Raw genomic sequence first — 20,187 nt, forward strand, 5'->3', positions numbered from 1 at the left:
GAACACGTATATTAATATCGTACATGGCCGTATATATTATACATATATACTCGTTGGTCTCTGCATCATTATTACATCTGATCTATTATTATTTATGATCTATATATACATTCTTCTCTCGGCTACCTATACTCTAATTAAATCACTGTCTTGCTACGAATTTTGGAAAAAATTGATTCTCATTATTAATTTCTTGAATCGCTGACGATTCGGTAACGTTATAAGTCGGTAAGTACGCACAAGCTAAATATTGACTTGGTCTTACCATTAGGACGATTGTGTTACTCGGAAGGTTATTGTAACCGACGTCATGTCGTGATCGGTAACCCTCTGAAGCTCTGCAGTAAGTTCTCAACTCTGCCACTGAAACACCGCAGAGAGCGCAAGCGCGCGACGAATTTCGGTTGTCACACCAAAGCCCATAAAGGTAACTGTCTTTATAGAGGTTTCTCTCTGTTTATAGTCTTCGGTCAACGTTTAGTATATTCTACTCTCTGGTATTGGAATCTGTACGAAAAGTTTTCTTTAGCGATATGAAATACAAATCTACGACTGACTAAGAATAATACACCTATCAATCATGAACATTCATCCCGGAAATTGCACCAGTACTGGCGGTAAATTTTACCGCACACATGTTATTAATGCGTTAAATTACTGTCAAGAAGGTTATGTCTGTTTATGATTATTTGTTAAATTTGTCGTTACAGGTAAACAAGTTTGTCCGTACAAGGAAAAATGTTATCGCAGAAATCCTATACACTTCACCGAAATGTCTCATCCGCACCGTAAGCATACGTATTTAGTTACAATCTGCATAGTAGTTTTATTTTGTCGACTTAAATTTTTTCTTCACTAAGCATTTTGTTACATTTACATCGACAATAGACCCGTCACCTACTTAATTTTAAGTTTGTCATTTTGAAATGCCACTGTCTATTATCACTGCTCATGCATGCTGAACTAACGAACTTTTCAATAACTTTAACAAAGAATCTAGACAGGTCGTGGCTTGAAACGGCAGCGTGGTTGCCAGCTGGCGAACGGCATGGCTCTCAAAATAAATATTTTCTGGTGTATCGCATCTCCAAGTGAGCGGGTGGTGCAGTAACTAAGGTTCTGGTGTAAGGATTTGGTGAACTTGGGTTCAAAATCCTGGTGGATGGAACTTTATTCGTTTTTTATTTCTTCAAAGAAGTTTAAGCTTTGTTATACTCACACTACAGGTTTGATAAATTATCATATTCTGACGCTATCTGAAACCACAAGACATGTATGAGGTGATAACTATACGTGGACTGTGGCCGCTATCCACGCTGCGCGACGCTCGCTGCTAATATGAATGTTTTATTTTCCAATTTGAAAGAATAAATGAAACTGTGTAAAGAGTGATTCGTATTCAAATGACCTACTAGATTAATACTAGTAACGTAGAAACTTGCCCATTTAGTTATACATACACAAAATTTGAAATCTTGTTCCTCTGGTTACACCATCAAAATTTTTTAAAAATGACGATGATTTTCTTTACTTTTAAGGTAAAACAAATAAAATGCGTCACCGAGGCCCACAAATCGTGTTGACTGGTGTTATTTATTGACCTAATTTATTTTGTCAGTAATGCCCTGATAAAATTGATACTTGTCGTCTTACTCATATATACTAAAAATTAGTTCATCGGTAATTCATCTCCAGTTGACCAATATTATTCAAATTTACAGTGGAAAAATTGGTGATGGATCAACTCGATGGTACGATAACTGTTCCTCCCCGACTTGATTTTGAATGTAGTGACAGATCGACACTGCTGGATCAGTTAAAAATACTCCAAATGGTGTTGAGGAAAGAAAGGGATAGGAATGATGAAATCGGGACAGGGCAAACCTCGATAGAGGATAAAAGAAACAGCATAAGAAATATTCCTCAGTTCACAAATAGCATCCCCCAGGACCTTAAAGATAAGATAGACAGAAATAAAAAAATCGCCGTTGAAAGGCGTGAGGCAAAATTACGAGAGATGGACAAACGAGCGATTTCGCTCTCAAAGCCATCAACGAGCGATTCCAGCGACTTAACAATGGCCACGGATAGTAAGAGCTTAATCAAAGATGACGTGTCCAATGAAACATGGAGCAAACTCGCTGACAGAATTAAAAAACAGAAATTAGAAAGCAGGAACGAGATGACGAGCACATTGGGATTGAAAAGAAACTCTGAACACTTTGACCAAGACTCAGAGTCTTCTAAAAGATTTAAAAATCATCAAGCTATAGAGAATCGTAGTAACAGAGTTGGAGGGCAAGCTGGTGGCGCGAGCACAAGTAACGGAAATTCTCAGCTTGGTGATCAGGAGCCAGATTTAATGACAGCTTATGCTGGTAGCACCACGAGTGCATTGAGAAATGAAATGAGATTGAAGGTTATAGAAAAGATAAGAAGCAGCGGGATAAAAATGTCTATTGTCGAGCCAGGGGAATTTGCTTTGAAATATGCCTTGTCTGCGCCGTACCATTTATTCTTCACAAGAGTCGAGGATTGCAAGGAAACTCACGATCAACAATTTTCCCTAACATTCCCTGAGATTCTCGACAGAAGTCTAGGTGAGATAGTATCTAGCCTCCAGATAAATTTCATGCTCGATGCTGGATGGCTGTGTGCTCAATATTTACTTGCCGGACAATCGTCGGACATGCTCATACTCTACGGGGAACGAGAAGACCAGGAAAAATTACCACCAAACATTAAAACTATTCATATTAAAATGCCAACGTTCGGTTGTCATCATTCAAAGCTAATGGTATTCAAGTACCGCAACAACGGAATCAGAGTTGTTGTCTCCACAGCGAATCTCTATTCCGATGATTGGGAGAATAGAACTCAAGGGTTAGTCAGCTAAGAATCGGGGGGATACCGCAGCGTCTTGTTTCCTACTTTTTAGCACACCCATATAGAGGGACAATCGATCTTTACTGCTGATAGAGAACTCACGCGAGTAAGAACGCCTGATTTTACCTAAATGGTTCACATAAACGGATTGTTTTATTTACTCTGACTTATATGATGTAAGTCTAATTTGACTAACATAGAATATCCCATATTATATATCGCGTGCCTAAAGGTAAAAGGGCATATCCCTACATGTTAGTAGGGATTTATGCTGAAAGGGCGTACAAAAAAATTTTTTTTTTGCCAATCGGTTCAAAATCGTCTGAAACGCAAATATCTGTAAAAAAAATTTTTTTGGCATCCTAATGCTAAAAGGGCGTATCTCAAGACATACGCCCTTTCACCTTTTAGAAAAATAATACTTAAAAGTAAAAGGGCGCATAAAGAAAAATTCTCATTTTGATACTAAATGTTGAAAAATAGTTTCACGAAACATGCACTAAAAAAAAATTTTTTTTATACCTAAGAAATTTTTCCTTATGGATAAAAAAATGATAAAAATAATAAAAAAATGATTCTTGGGATTAGAATATGGAAGTTTTTTAACTATAAGAATATAGTTTTCTGACTGTCAAAAAACTAGCCTTATAATAAAACGTGGTATTCTAAGGTTAAGAAAACCAATTTTTTTAAATCAAGAAAACTCGCGTAAAAAATTTAGTATTCTAGGTACAAGTAATTTTTTTTTTTTGATTTTAAGCTTAGAATATATCAACCACTTGATTGGCAATAAAAAAAAAAATTATACGCCCTTTTACTTTTGCAAAGGTAAAAGGGCACACAGATTGGGATGCGCCCTTTTACCTTTAGTCACGCGATATACTGATGATACTTATGAAATGAATCTTATACTACAGATATCTAGTTAAAAAAAATCGTCTCACCTTTAAAGTTCTTATATCTGTTGATTATAAAACAAAATCGTGCGGTATAGAGTGCAAGGTAATTTTTTTATGAAATTCCTTTGATGTCTCATTGTACTTCCATCTAAAAATGTCATCACAGTGAATTGTGAGATATTTATATTGAAGATTGTGCCTTGAGAATTCTGCTACCTCTCTAAGTCAAAATTTATGTACTCAGCAAAACTTGGAACTTCTAATTCCACAGATCAAGCATTTGAGTAGTTTGGACGTAAAATATTCAAAAAATACAAGGTTCACGGTATTAGGGGATGAGGCTGAGGTTCCTAACGTTAAGAAAACGATGCATTATCATGAAAAATTGTTGTTTCCAATTTGAGGATTTTTTTAATTCAGTGATACGTAATAAAGCAGAAAATACTCATATCTTGGAATGTTGATTCATTTAAAGTCATTGCGTCTTAACGTAACTAACTTCAACCCCGTATTAGGAGAAATCTGACGGAATGAAATTCGGCAGCTGAGCGTGGTTTTCAATTCTCAGGTCACATGTTGTTATTTTTAGCTGAAGTCGTAACAAAAAGGAATCAAAAAGTTGGGAACGGACTGTGGTCTCCCGTTGCATTTAATAATTAATTAAAACTATAGACAGAAATTTAATCTGGCATAAAATTAATACAACTCGTTTAAATTAGGGTCTGGATATCGCCTCACTTGCCTCGCCTGCCAGATTCTGCAAATACTAGTGACGGTGAATCGCCGACAGGATTCAAAAAGGATTTTGAACGTTATTTGCAGAAGTACAATTTGCCTGATTTGACCGAATGGGTCCAGGCGATCAGGAAAGCTGATTTCTCAGATGTTAAAGTATTTTTTGTTGCGTCAGTGCCAGGAAATCACAAAGACGCAGAACACAATGCTTGGGGTCATAGAAAACTGTCAACTATTTTATCCCAGCACGTTACTTTGCCACCAAATGCACCCGAATGGCCGATAATTGCACAGTGCTCGAGCATCGGAAGCCTTGGACCAAATTATGAGAGTTGGCTGTCTAAAGAAATCATACCTGCCATGTGCAGGGAAAAAAATCAGGGATTGAAAAGTCACCCAAGATTCCAGTTCATCTATCCGTCAATTAATAACTACAAAAACAGCTTTGACATGAGAAAAGGTGCTTGTTGTTTACCCTACGGATTAACAACCCATCAGAAACAACAGTGGCTGGAATCATATCTTTAGTAAGTTTAATGATTCTTGATTCGTTCTGTTACAGATGTATTTCACTACCTGAAAGCTTGGTGTCTTCTCAATCCAAAGATACAGACCCAATCTTTGTCAACATTTACTCTTAAAGCTATTGATTCAGCTTTTCAAAACTAGAGATTCCAGATCCAGAAAGAGATATTTTTACTGATTTGCGGCAATTGCTGAATTCTTATTTCACAGACTGCAACAAATATGATTGATTGGCTCCAGTGTATCCTTGTTGGGATTTCACATGATTCGTTAAAAATTTTTGATCCATCATTTACGTCTCATGTATTTATTCCGGCAGCCAATGGAAGGCGAGCAATACCCGGCGAGACCGAGCGATTCCACATATCAAAACTTACACGAGAATTTCGCCAGATCAAACTGAAATTCCCTGGTTCGTACTGACGAGTGCTAATTTGAGTAAGGCTGCATGGGGACATAAAAGAGGAAATCATTACATCATGAGCTACGAAGCTGGAATTATCTTCGTGCCGAAATTAGTCGTAAGTTACGGTATTGTGTACACAGGAATATGATATTGTTCTCTTGAAGCTATGAAATCGGTGTCGAAGGGACCAGGCTTTACAAAAATACGCAAAACGAGAGTGTTCTGTTGTGCGAATAAATTATTCAAATCGAAAAGCGATCTATCCATGAACTTGTTCTATTAAATACAAATTTTTCGTCTAGTCTTACAACAGCATTCCATCTAATTGTAAGCTACGACATCTTGATACCTAATTGCTCTAACTATTGTTTGAATAAATGTGTAAACAATGTCTCGCTTGAGGTGCAGTGAAAGAACTGCCCCCAAAAATCGCAATCTCAATGTTATCAATTCGGTATATTCTCAACAATTTATTATTGAGAACATTTTACACCGCCTAGCCCTCTCAATTTGTCTGTAAAAAATAATTCAAATTCCACAGCTGCTAGTAAATCAATCATAATCCGTATTCTTCTCAGACTGGAAACACTGTCTTTAATATCAAACGGGAAACGCCTGACGGTACACCGAGGTTTCCAATTCCATACGACGTTCCGTTAACCCGTTACGAGGCTCAGGATAAACCCTTTGTTATGGAATTTTTCAAAGGATACGAATAAAAATATTTGTAGTTTTACGTGATTTGTAATAATTTCGATCTGAGTATTACCCTTTCTTTCGGAATTGATCAATTCTATTATTTAGCACGTTCTGTCTTTTAGAGTGAACAATACGTATACATAAAACTTCGTTATTTATTCGTTTTTCATTCTTATATTTCAAGCCAATGTATATTACAGTATTTCTCTACTCAAAGCATTCCTATTTTTCATATCCTGTTGTATTATTCCAATTATTCCAGTAAATAGAATATTGTATTTTTTAACATAAATGACAGTTCCGGGTTAAAATATTCCTTTGTAAAACCTACAATTTTCAGAACGAAAACTGATGTTATTTAACCAAGTCGGTAAGTATAAACTCAAAACTATTTCAAATCCTGTGCTTCGAGATAACCTTCGAAGCTAGTATTTTCAGATTAGTTTTGCATTGAAAATAAAATGCATGTATTACATGCTTCATGGGTTGAAGCATGGGTTCATTTCAACTTTACTCATCTTTCCACACTTCAGAGAGATTAAGATTCTTTTTATTGAATCGAATTGAGGATGTCCAAAAACGGAATTACCGCGAATTGAAGAAATTATTTCATTGTTAAATTATACATTGTCAATCCTTTGTGATATACATGTACGTATCGGTACATAATATAATTTTTCTTTAATATCAATGATACTGTGTCAAATGATTTGAAATGCCGGAATTTTTCTCAGCTTTTTAAACATCACAGGCAAACATTTTCTTTATGGATATAAATTCACTTGGTACAATCATACGTCATTTCTTTGTAAGGTAAAGTGAACTGATAGAATCTAGCGTGATATTATTTTCATAAAAAAAAAAAATTAACCATCGGGAGAAAAAGAGAACCCACTGAAAATTGCTGTGCAATAAGGATAACTCTGCGCAATACGTGAAAAATCAAAGTTGACCCTCCTAGCATTGCTCAAAGTTTCACGGACGAGTAATATAAACGATAAAGTTCGCACTGTCAGCAGTTCGTCTCTTATACACTACGAATACCTGGAGCTTATAATTAAACAAAATATGCTAGTATATTTATATCAATATACGCTATTCTAAATCGCTTAAACCAGCATATATTATACTATTGTTTTTATTATTGTCGAGCTGGATTCTAGAAACGAGTAACAAGTACATCGACGACAAAACGCAGAAATTGAATGTAGTCGGCGAGTACTAGCTCTTGGAATGATGTTTCGCTATCGCTACACGAAAAGCGAGATCCGACTTGACGACGTGTACGTGCGAGGAGGTCGTGCTTGGAATTTTATCCGATATCACGGCAAAGGTTGACGATTAATTTTTCCATTTTAAAGGTGATTTCGGTATTTGGCGTCTTCTTCTTTTTTTTTTACGCTCGAAATCATTTTGATGCCGATTACGTAAGGGATATAAATTTCCCAAGTGCAAAACTACCGCGGCATATAAACGCGCAGAGGATCGTGCGTTTTCATTGAAAGACCAACGGCTCGTAGGAAAGTATTTCCTGATCAAAAGTATCCCAGGCGGCAAGGTAAGTCGGGCCTCGCGCATGTTCTGCCTTCAAACTGTGCGTAACAAGCGCCGACTCAAGTGCCCATCGTCATGATATTCGTTTCCTATGTGAGCAAGTGCGTGCTTCGCAATGTCTACCGCCGATAAATCGTTCCTTGATACAACTATTCCATTGGACCGGTGCTGCAATTCGTGAAATTCGGTACCAGAGCGATTATAGTCTCTGTGGAAATTAGGACATTGCCTGGTAAGAAAGTTGTTTCTGATTTTTTTTTTTTTTTTTTATTCTCGGACAATAAAATTATACCGAACGAGTGACCGTGTTCAGTGTTTTAAGTACTTAAGTAAAATAGAAATCTTAGATATCGAGTTAAATACGTAGAAAATCATTCGGTGACGATCTAAATTCATCCGTAGCAATAAATCGTGCTGCGGTAAAAAATTTAAACCCATCGGTGTTTTGGATTAAAATTAGTCGTTACATATGCTTAATGAATAAGGCTCGTAGATTGTTGCTACACCTTGAAGTGTCAACGACTAACGATAAATCAACGAGATACAGGAAGAGGAACAACGTTACCGCGTTTCCTGAAGTTCTACTTCTGATTCAAGGTTCACGGTAAGTTCCCGCATTATGGCAATAATAAACAGACATGGATGCGTGTATAATACCAAAGGTAAGAGGGAAAAATCATGTAAAAAGCGATTTGGAATAAGGTAGAACATATTTCGTCGACAAAAATAGAAATTTGAATCATTTGTGTAATAGAAATTATGTTTTCGAATCATTTCGATTATGAGTAATACTTTTTACTAGGTTTTATAATTAGAATCACTACAGATTATTAATAGTATTATTGACAGGGAATGAAACGATTATTTGCATGCCTGAGTTTCAATACTCGAATTTGCACGTTCAGCAAATTCTGTTTGCGACCGTAACTTACACATCGATAAATTCACTGCACAAATTTCGAAGGCTTCATCGACTTTCCTTGAAAGCCACGTCCAAGTGTACAACGTTATTGGTGAACGAAACAACTACGTAATAATCACACGCGAGCAAGTCATTACTCTGCTCCTATATTTCAACTGCATAATTTCGTTCAAAGTATATTACTGCGTACCCGTTTAAATTTAACTATTCGACACCAATTGACTACCACGTTTCGAAATGGGAAAAACCTCGCATGTTACGTTGTGTAAAAAATTGTTTGAATCATCAATCCTCCGGTTTTCACCGGAGGTATTTCCTGCGGTACGAAATGATGCAATATCTTTGACATTTCGATACGTGTAAAAAGATGTATAATATTTCGTGTGAACGACTCACTAATTGTGAAAAAGCGTGTTCTTGAATATAACAGTCGTTTAGCGTTTCTGTTTTAAAAATTTCAAAAAATCTGTGTCATATATAGAAAGTATGACAAGTTCTCTAAAATCTAAAATCAGTTTGTCCAATAGGGTGATTACGTTGTATCAATTTAATCTGAATGTCACTTGAAATTGCATGAATAAAAATAATGAAATTTTATTTGCACGTTTTCCGTAACAAAATGTGAATGTTCCAGGAGAAACACCCATTGCGTGTATTATAGTACGCCAAGAAACCACGTGATAATTATAACATGTAACAGCTCCGAGCAACATCGAGCAACGGCTGCAACTGCGCTACCTGTGACCTACACAGACTCCTAACAAGTTCGTACAAACCAGTTTTCCCTCAATAAAAGAATTCTCCAATGGAAATCCGCACTCGCGTCATTAAGATTGGCGTTAACTTTCGGATAACGCCGTGCGTTCGGATCATTCAACCGGTTCTAAGTCGCTGGCCATCATCTCGTGATGTAACAAATCTGTCCTAATAAATCGGCGCGGAAAACTATCACGAAACTATTATGAAATTTCAAACGATCGACGTGGAAATTTTAATCATCAATTAGATCTCACCGAGAATTTGAAAGTCACTAAGAAATCTCGAGTGAAATTATGGATTGCTCACGTCATAAATGGACTTTTCTCTGTAAGTAGGCAACTCGCTGTCTCAGGCACTTTTTAGCAAAAAATTTTTCAAGTAAACATCGAACAAAGTTTCTTCTTCTTCTTCACCAAATTTTAACTCATTCATTCATAATAATTTTTGTAACACCTCCAAAAACAGTTCCCTGGCGTGTCCCGAACTCAGGATTGGAGTGATAAGACAAAATCTTTGCCGTTTGTTGCAATTTACCAAGATTTCGCTACAAGACGTTGAAAGTTATATAATACACAATATTTTTTCATAATAATATTTTGATTTGATTTAGTTCTTGTCCTAATATGATTTGAAAAGTATCCCAAAGGGTTGAAAAAAAGTCCCTTGTAGGCGATTTGAAAATAATACAAAGATATTTACAAAAATATACTATATTATGCAAATTTTGACGGGCAAAGTCAACACCAATATTATAATACAAAACTAACGGTGTCTTTTTGTTCGTTGTAATTTAAAGATGAATCTGACCTGGTCGCACGGAACTGTTCAAATTTGCCAACTTACAGAGAAAGACCCATATATCGCAATCTGTTCCTACGACGGCATGAAATTTCGTCGCGGAAAGTCGGCGGGTGCTTTATTTCGTTTGTTCGAAAGGTCTTTTCCCGTTTCGTAATGCGGCCACACCACGATCACCGTACAGGTGATAAGAACCACCGATAAGGCACAGGCGCGATCTTCTAACGCGAGCGGCTCTCTCGATACTCGAAAAGCCTCGATTGGGGGAAACCAGCTTCGGCGCAGAGGTATAATAGCAGGTCTCCCGGAAGGGGTGGAAATGCCAGCGACGCCAGGCGTCGCGAGGTTGATACCAGTCCGCAGGTCGTCAGCTGCTCTGCAGCGTTACTCGGTCGTTCGGTGGTGTCGAGTGATTTGCTGCCTGTTCGTTGTGATCGCAGAGAAGAACTGGGTCTCCTTAAAGTTGGATCGAGGAGTTCGCAGTGGCGAGATAAAAGTGTGGTGCTCAAAAATCCGTACATTATTTGTTACAGTGGTTGACATCTGAAAGGGTGATTCGAATCAGTTTGAAAGATTCGTTTTTACTCCGTTGGCATTATTCTTTCCTCTTTCATCTTGCTGTCTTTAAGCATTGGCAACGATAAGTTATAAATGAGAAATATCTTGCCTTGTAGTACAAGGTTAGTTACTATTAGTGCGAGCTTAAATTTAATTCAATGTTTTATTCAGACTTTGTTTCAGTTGTTTATTCGCATATTCTCTCTCTCTCTCTCTCTCACTTTCTCTCTCTTGGTCAGATTCTGTTAATATTATTTTATAAATAAATTGATACGAAGCAGTGTAAAGATAAATTATGGGAAAATTCATCTTTCATCTACGTCGTTATAGGCTAGACTATGTCTGGTACGCCAATAATGCGGCACTAACAATATGTATAATAATAATGAGTATAAATGTAATGGTAAGTAAACATCTGCGTAGACAATTTCAATTGCAGATTTAAATTGCACAAGGATTCAATGCCACATTCTTGTGTACTTCAAATCTGTTGACGTCGTTCCTCGAGTCAATATTAGGTACTTCAAAATTTTATTACGTCTTTGTAGATATTTTTGAAAAGGGTTCTATACCGTCATAACGAATAACAAGAGTCATTCTTCAGAAAAAATATAGCCGATGAAAAATTTAAAATCCGATATGCTATCTCATTCTTCGCAATATTCGCTAGCATTAATTTATAAACGAAACAAGAAAAGAGTTCGACATAGTTAGAGAGAGAGAGAGAGAGAGAGGGATAGGGGGAGACAAATATAGAGAGAGAACCATGTCTTTTCCATCAGGCGAAGATTTTCTCTGTGTCTTATGTGAACATATTTTTCCTAACAATTTTAGTTCATTAATCTATTGCCACCCACTTGCAAGAACGGATTAATCAATGGGATTGATAAAAAAGACGCATTATTTTGCATTCTTTGCAGTACAGGGCGATGACGCCGTCGCGGACCGAATTATTGACGAAAAGTAAAGGCGGAAAGAGGGCCGACAACGAATCAATATCTCGCTCGCCCTTACGCACCTGGAGATCATTCCTGCAGGAGGGTTGAAGGAGGATAAAAGTTCTCGCTCCGCAGCAGCTGATCAGAGGATAATCAAAGGGACATCAAAGACAGTTGACATTATGATAGCTTGCTGCGTCCTGGCCGGTGTCCTTGGCGTCGTCGTCCTCTTCTATGTCTTCCTCGAGGTGCACTACTTTCTGCGCATGTGCCTGACAGTGCTCTTGGCGAGATTCTGCAAGAAGCAAGTTCACATCCTCGACGAAACATCGGTTTACGGTACGCATTTTTACGCATAAAGCCATTCGAAGGCGAAGTAAAAAAATTTTCTCATACTTAAGGCACTGGTAACTGTTGTGTTAAAATCCCAGACTATAGTGACGATGAGGGATATGTATCCTGGTATTTTGAACCTAATGACCATCCATAATTATCCATCATCGGTATGCTTGAAAGATCTCTGAAATCAACTTGAGTTTCGTAGTTTCGCAGTACGACTTACTTATGTACTTTACTTCGTTAAATATCTGACAAGAGTTATGCAAGATTTCAAGGTTAGGCAATGAGTGATCCACCTGAAAAACTCTGGAAACCAGTAGTTTATATTTACGGAGAACTGTTCACAATAAAAATCAATATAACTTACACCGTTGAAATCCTGAAAATTTTACGCATCAAAATCAATATTCCAGGATTTGTAGATTTTTCTTTCAAGTATAATTATCACCGTACGTCTTCTGAGATCTAATTTCGCGAATCGCTGCTTCTCTCGGACCGAAATCTCGCAGCCAATTCCTTTCGCTGTTACGTTCTACGATATCTCGGTCAATAATGGAATGTTTAATTATTGGTTTCTTAATATTTAAATGATACGACCCAACGTTTGGAATATGTTACAAACGTCAAGCAATCCGAATATCTTTTCTCCTGCGCAGCATGGATGAAGAACGTCGAATCGTTCATTCATCACCACCGGCAATACGGTAATCTAATTTCCCCTGTAGCCAAAATTCGACATCTTGAGATTTGAAATATTTCCATTCACAATCAACCGTGTTTCCCAACCAACGTCCACTTCGAGAAAGTACCCAATTCTTAATCCAAATCTGGAAACCTTACGTGACTCCCTTCGCTCGCAGACCGTGACCTGGTAGCCGAGAATCGGAGGCCACCCACGTAATATCCAGAACCGTATAAAAATAAATAATCGTGTAAGTGAGTAAACATTTTCAGTTTCCATTCGGTTGTTCTTATCTCCGCAAACATCCTTACAAGCTGCATAATGAGCGATTTTTAAAATTATCTTTGCAAAATATGAGTCAGTTGTCAGACATATGGGAGAACGCGATGAAGCAACAACTATTTTATAATAGATGGAAGGTATATGTCGCCATGGGCACGGGAGAGGTGGTCGTATTGCAAGCTACTTCACCGGTTTGTTGATAAATCGAAACGCAACTTTCCTACGCTAAGAATTCCGATCGCCGATTCACATGCCCTGTATGCCTATTCGCTCGGTGTATAACGTTCTCAGTACGATCGATGAAAGTGAATGACTGACCGAGAATAGCGATCGCACATGGAAAGAATCCGTGCGGCGATGCTTTAACGGCTTCCATCTGCAGTGATTCACTTCTCGTTGTCGGTAAGTAATTGGGCGAAATGTTTCTTTCACGCGAAAGACGAGTTATGAAAATACTTAGACACCGAGAGAAGCGATCTTTGAAGAATCCCACTATTCAAATGTGTCAGAAACTATGAGAAACTCTGATTAAGACTATGTTCTGCTCTGAATATGTTGTGCTTTTCATACACATGGGGGTAGTCAGTGCCGATATGGTTGGCCAACCATGTTCGGTATTTATCATGAAATTTCTACTTGAAATAAAGTTATTTTAACTAAACACTTCTCTCGGTATGACGGTTCGAACACTTTAATGTAGGATTGAATTACTGAAGTTTTACATGCAGAGAATAGTTTTAATCAGTCGTTAGACTTGTGTCATCCTTTTCGTATCGAAAAACCGAGACGAAAGACGCTAAGCCCCGTTGCGTATTAATGATAGTTAAAAAAAAACGGCAATGACGTTATGCAAATATTGTTTGCTGCAATTATTAGGCAGCCATCGCTCTAGTGCTTTGAGCTCGAAAGTCGCACATTACATGAGCGACGGAACTGTTCGCTAATTACTTTTTTGTAAGGCTTCTGGATAAACATGTTACCTTGTAGAATCCTACTGTAATGAAGAACCACAATAAATTCAATGGAAATAAAATCAATTAATTTCTCAAGCATCCGTCAGCGCAGAAAATGAGACCATGCGGTTCGACTACGTCAATCTTTGAACTTTTAAACTTAATCCACACACACGAAATAATATTAAAATTACACTGAAAATCCTCCGGTCACATGCCTAAATAAGTTTGTACTTGCAGAAAATTATTTATCGGATTCAGATGTTTTGTGGCCAGATATTATTACGCACGAATCGATTAATATTTATACCCTCGATTAGTTTGATTCTATCTTAGGCATCGAAGCACTAAACAAATATCTGAGCATTGATTCTAATCTATTTCAATTCTCGAAACCATCATCAAAATACGTTTGTCGGAAATTGGGTAATTAACATGTACTACGAAAAATTTTCGGCCATGTCAAACAAAAAGATGCCAATCGTTGGTCAAGCTTATCCGTACCAATGTTTTTCGAATTCAGCATGCAATTGCACAAAAATGTTATAAGTGAAATTATTGGCTGTGAAAATGATTTTGAAAAATATTGCACCATTCTACAGTTGGATTATAACCACAGCAGTCCCCATTTTCTCTCATTATCTTATCCAGCATGACTGCTCATGCTGTTTGCAGCTGTTGACGTACGTCACTGCCGCTTACTATTTGACCGTATTTGTGAAAGATTACATTTTTAAAGGAAGTAAGGAAATTGGCGTGCTCATTCTTGAGGAAGAAGTAAAGTATTTTTCTAAAGTTTCGAATGGTCAAAAGCAAATTACCAAACCCTTGAAATTATCATCGTTTGTGTAGTATAAAAATAATTTTGTAAATATGAAAAACTATTTTAGGTGCTCTTGATAAAATATTCCACACAGTGGTCACTTGCAACTTTTCATTCCATGACTATTTTATTATGTCACACTTTGAAAATTTATTTTCTTCAATTCTCTTCTATGGACGACTTTTTATCACTTCATAGAACAGTCTGATAAACTGGTAATCTGTGATGCGGTAAATGGATTGAAAAATGCTTTCCAATTCCAAAACATCAATCTCAATCACTTGTAGGTATCACTGACAAACCGTAACAACGAATATGTACAGCCCTTTTCACACTGCAATTGGTATTATTCTATATTTTCTCTATTTCTTTTCAGGAGTTTGTATAACCACCGACATAGACACGCTTCTTTATCATATGAACAACGCTCGTTATCTACGAGAGCTCGACTTCGCCAGAGTTGACTTCTACGAAAGGACTAATCTCTATCGCGAAATAAGAGCACAGGGATCCGGAGTCGTTCAGGGTGCAGCCACCATTCGCTACAGGAGATTTCTCAGGCCGTTTTCCGTTTACAAAATTACATCAAAGGTGAATACTCCATGTTTTATTATTTTTAACGTGTTGTGGATATTGCTTGTCTTGCCGAAATCTATGACTATATCTATTCTGTGATGATAGACCAGATAGACCATTCGGCTCTGGATTTTAGAGCCATAGATTCTAGCATCGCTGATATTATAATTTCTCGTAAACGATGATCAATGAAAATGACTCTTTTACTACTCCTCATATTGAATTGAAAATATTCGTTACCTGTTTTTCATTATATTTTATTGGAAATGAACATCGATACTTATTTTACTCTTATCGCAAGTTTGTCGCTCGAATAGGCGTACAGAAATTGAATTACGTTTCTTACAAGTTTTTGATTAATAGAAATTCATATTTTTGGTGGCATCATTTTGCGTGCATCTTTTCCGCGACGATAACTCCTCTGACTTATCTATTTCATTATTTCACATAAATGTAGACTGAGTATTTGCAACGCAGCTTATGTATTATTGTCGATACTCGTCAGTTTTGTGCGTATGAATATAATTAAAAATCAATGTTTGTGTATTTTTGAAATTTGTCGGGGTTTTCAGCGGATTGACGTCGTGCAATTCGTGATCCCTGAATCGTATCAGATTAAAATGAGGTGACAATGTGTGCTCAGTAAGCAATAAGTCCTTTATCATCAGGGATCAATACAATCTGTGCGTGTTGGTTTAGTAATTATAACAGGTTTGCTATCTAGCCCTATTAGAACGGAGATTGGTTTTGGGCTTTATCAGCTTTCTCTCCAACCGCGCTAAGCCCTGCAATAGACTTGTACAATTAATCGTTTAGTTGAGAGAATGATTAAGTGAAGCTTGCGATGAATCCGTTAACCGCACAGACCTACTCTGTAAAAACCTAGAAGCTCAAAGCTCTCTGAATACGTAAAAAAAGCCTTACGATGATACAAATATTACGTATTTGTAAGTAGAATGCCAATAAGACACGCTCCAATGGCATAAGACAAGTATGCCTATTACCTGTACACGAAAACTATTACAAACATCTTTGTGACTCACACGAATTGTGACCCACTGCAATAATCATCGCCCGAAATTGCTACTTTGACGCACCGGTTGATCCAGCAAGTCGAAAAAATTCAATTGCACATAACTGATCACGGTTTCGAAATGATCTGTGCCATAACGTCTCTGATGAATCAAAATAGGCAAGAATCAGATACTTTCCATCGTTTCATGCATTGTGAATAATTTTGTAAGCAGAATTATGATGGTTTTTCACAATTCGTGCAATAAGTCAAAAATTTCTGTGCCATAATTCGGCTGTAGGCTTAAAAGCCGGTCGTCATTCTCTTGTGTGTCGTATTACTATGTAACGACTAAGTTCATGCATCAATCAAATCGTAAATTCATCGTCAATATATTTCACGTCGTAAAGTTATCGGTTATTTTCCTTGTGTACTAAAATGGCGTATACCAAAATGTGTTCCATTGAACCGCCCGCTGAGGTTTAAAGTTTCCTGTACCGTGTTTCCGGTGTGAGACATATCCGTGTGTCACCTCTCTGTGTCATGCTCGTGTGCCAAAAAGCTGTCCGCATTTCATTACGCCAACCAGTTTTGTATCCGTCACGTAGAATTGACATTACCTTGATTCAAAGAAAATCACAGTTATAACACCCGGAGCGTGAATGACCTCTACAGGAACTACACAATTTCCACCATAGGCGGCTATGACCCATATGTTAGACTCATCAGAGTTACAGAACAGAGATGTAAAAGTTATAAAACAGATACATAGAAGATCCACGAATCGTATAATTTGTAACACTAGGATGTTTCAGAAAAAAACGATCGCGATTTCCCGACATGGCACTTCCTAAAAAGTTTGTTTGTCATTTTGCACCTGAAATACTTTTTTGAAACGACACTCTTTTCAATATCATTCAAGCCTGGTACCGAAAGTAAGTTCGCTGCTGATGAAATGAATCACATTCTTTGACTTGGACACGAATCCGCCTGTCGCATTTGAATAAGGTTTGTGAAATCCTGTACAACAAATCTTATCCAGACAAACGCGAAATTTGTACTGAGTCGTATATTTGCTCCAACTGCTTGCACACCTTACTAAATTCCGGAACTGCGAAATGAGATTACGCGAATGGATTCTTGCGTCAAACGGATAACCGTCTCTCGGTAGTGTTATCGTCTGAAAGCGGCCGTTAGTCACCTCAGTTTCAATCATCATTTCCTGCATGCGCAACTGACTCCAGCAAACAATGAGCAGGAACCATTCTTGCTACGGAATCTGCTCTCTCAAGGCCTCGCTGGCCATTAAAAAGAATATGAAAAAACCTTGGTCACACGACTTTCCCATTGCTATTCGTCCCGTGATATTGGTTCGATTGGACTATATGCATGATTTTGAATAGCATCCTGATAGATCGTACATAGCTCAAGACATGACTTGTGCCAAAGTTACGACTTGCATTTAAACGTTCAGCAGTCTAACTCATTCCTTTTGTACACGCCTATCTATTTATGGTGTTTCATTGATCAATTGGCCTACTTCTTGTACAAACTGCTTGGATATTTTCTAATTATTTAACGGTTGGCAATACTGGTGACGAAATTTTTTCAGCGTTTTTACATATTTTTCAAACGTTTGCTTCGAAGCACGCAACTTGTTTACCTCGATGGTATACGTGTAATCGATACTGTGCATTTTTTGAGGAGTTAACCCCTTGTAGCCCATAATCATAAAGTTTAAATAAATAGCATTTAATGACTTGTCATTAATACCTTCCGTATGGATTTTGTAGGATCTTATTTAGTTTGTTACAGAAATGTCACAAGGGGCTACAACGGGTTAATGCATTGAAATATAGCAATGCATAGACGTGTAGATGTAAAAAAAAAAAAAAAAAACAATCTGAGTCTACGTTTTTTAAAGCAATTCCAGCTATATTAATATCGATCTAGTGTATTGTAGTAATCTAGTTATCGTTAAATTTAAATTCTCTGCATCATTTACGAGAATTGTTGCTACGTGAAAGAATACGTAGAGCGATTCCTGAATGTTCAACTTAATTTTATACATTAAAGCTCGTCTGAAATTGCGAATGAATTTTTTTCAAGCTCTTCACTTTGCAAGTGCGAAATAAACAAGGGTATTCCATGAAAATGTTGAAAACGAGGTTTCTTTTAATTTTTCAGATCATCTACTGGGACGACAAGTCTATTTTCATGGAACACAAGTTCATCAGCTCCGGCGATGGATTTGTTCGAGCTATCGCAATTTGCCGTCAACGGGTACTCGAGTGCAGTGCCGAAGCCGTTATGGGGGTGCTGCTTGATCGCGGAGGCAAAGTGAACGGAGGACTGGAGGCCGGAATTGCCCCGACAAGTGTACGTTAATATTGTAACATTATTTCGTCAAACAGCCCTCGAGCTCCTGGAGAGACGAAACTGATACGGCGCAGCTAAAGAGCAATAAGCGTTAGAAATAAGGATGCAAATCAAGATGAAAAAGGTGTCCGGCAATACTGTTGTATGTTTTTCTATTAACCGAGTATGAACTCGGTTTATTATTAGATATTATTTATGATTCCTTCCACACTTTTCTGTAAGTAGGAGTTTATAACTTTATCAACCGAGTCACGCGACTCGTGTACTTTTGTTGAACGAATTAACGAACAGGAAACTAACTTGAATTTTAACAGGTTATCGCTTGGGATAGATTGAGAAATTAGGGAAAGTCTTTTACATTACTAGAATTGGAAATGAGGATAAATTATTGCTTTTGATATACGCTGTTGTGTTCGAATTGCAAAAATTAAAAAAAATTATAACGTACTAGTTGTGGGATCTTTCGGAATTCTATAAGTGACAACTTCTGTAATGATAGTACACCAGACATTTTTTTTATGGCGCATTTAAGCGAGGAGAAGTAATCTAATATTTTTAATTTCATTTACTGCTTTTAGATTTCTCGAAGAAAATAAATCTTAAGACAGGCTTCAAATCTGCAAAAAATATGACCGTAATGTCTGATTCCGGGATAAACCTGTGAAACCTGTTATTCTTGGACAAGTTTTTGTATCACTTAAAAATCCGTGAAAATTCATTGCCAACTTTTCGAGTTCAATCAGGGAACTTATTGAAGTGAACTTCATTGTTCGAAAATCTTGAAATAACTAATTTGAGATTGAGATAAAGGTCGTCCTTTCTCACTTTTGTTGATCCTGTTACACGAAAGGCGTGATTACGCTTAAACAGGCATATTTTTGGATACTCAACATCAGTTTTAAGTAATTGTGATTTCTATATTCGATTTCAAAAAATGTTGTAAAAACTCGTCAAATAAAGGATCAAATTTGCATAGCTATTCTGCAGTATGCGATATATCGTCATTCAACAAGCGGCATATTGATTTTCAGGCACCACACGTGAGACCGGAAATTCCACCGGAAGTTGCCTTGTGGTTGGAAAGTAACGAAATTTCTTCGGCGAGCTTGCGCCCGACGCCAGAACCCCCTCGCTGCTGACAAAGGGATGCCGGAGTTTCCGTTGTGAACGACGTCACGCCGGCGAATTGCTACGAAACGACTGTGGTTTAAGAACCATGAATGCGAAAGGCGACTCATTTTTAGCCTTAGAAGCGTGAGAACGAAGGAAAAAAAAAAATGAAAAAAAACGAAGGACGAGAAAAAGAAGAAGCGGACCCAAACGAAATCTATTGATGTGGATAAAAAAGTATCGATAAACTTTTTATCCTTATAATAACTTTGTATAGGAATTACTCATGTAAGATGTGACTCGTTCCGTATCAGATTGCGCAGAAAGGTCAAAAAAAAAAAATATATATATA

General features: G+C 37.3%; 2 protein-coding genes across 7 annotated transcripts; both read left to right on the forward strand.

The window, feature by feature from the left end:
• Positions 1–423: 423 nt before the first annotated feature.
• Positions 424–6,187, forward strand: gkt (tyrosyl-DNA phosphodiesterase glaikit). Its single transcript, XM_046621105.2, has 6 exons — positions 424–617; positions 711–788; positions 1,722–2,883; positions 4,505–5,047; positions 5,365–5,566; positions 6,030–6,187. Exons 1-6 carry the CDS (start codon positions 581–583, stop codon positions 6,168–6,170), a joined length of 2,163 nt encoding a protein of 720 aa, XP_046477061.1. The 5' UTR covers positions 424–580; the 3' UTR covers positions 6,171–6,187.
• Positions 6,188–7,751: 1,564 nt separating this feature from the next.
• On the forward strand, positions 7,752–20,187 carry LOC124216466 (protein THEM6). Of its 6 annotated transcripts, none has more exons than XM_046621012.2 (5): positions 7,752–8,308; positions 11,662–12,018; positions 15,135–15,349; positions 18,534–18,725; positions 19,757–20,187. In XM_046621012.2, exons 2-5 carry the CDS (start codon positions 11,862–11,864, stop codon positions 19,862–19,864), a joined length of 672 nt encoding a protein of 223 aa, XP_046476968.1. In that variant the 5' UTR covers positions 7,752–8,308; positions 11,662–11,861; the 3' UTR covers positions 19,865–20,187. The 6 variants fall into 6 exon arrangements, with proteins under 6 accessions (XP_046476968.1, XP_046476970.1, XP_046476964.1 ...); XM_046621014.2 differs by having other exon boundaries at positions 11,667–12,018; XM_046621008.2 differs by lacking the exon at positions 7,752–8,308 and adding an exon at positions 10,317–10,863.

Source organism: Neodiprion pinetum, chromosome 4 (genome assembly GCF_021155775.2).
Source record: "Neodiprion pinetum isolate iyNeoPine1 chromosome 4, iyNeoPine1.2, whole genome shotgun sequence".
Lineage (NCBI taxonomy): Eukaryota > Metazoa > Arthropoda > Insecta > Hymenoptera > Diprionidae > Neodiprion > Neodiprion pinetum.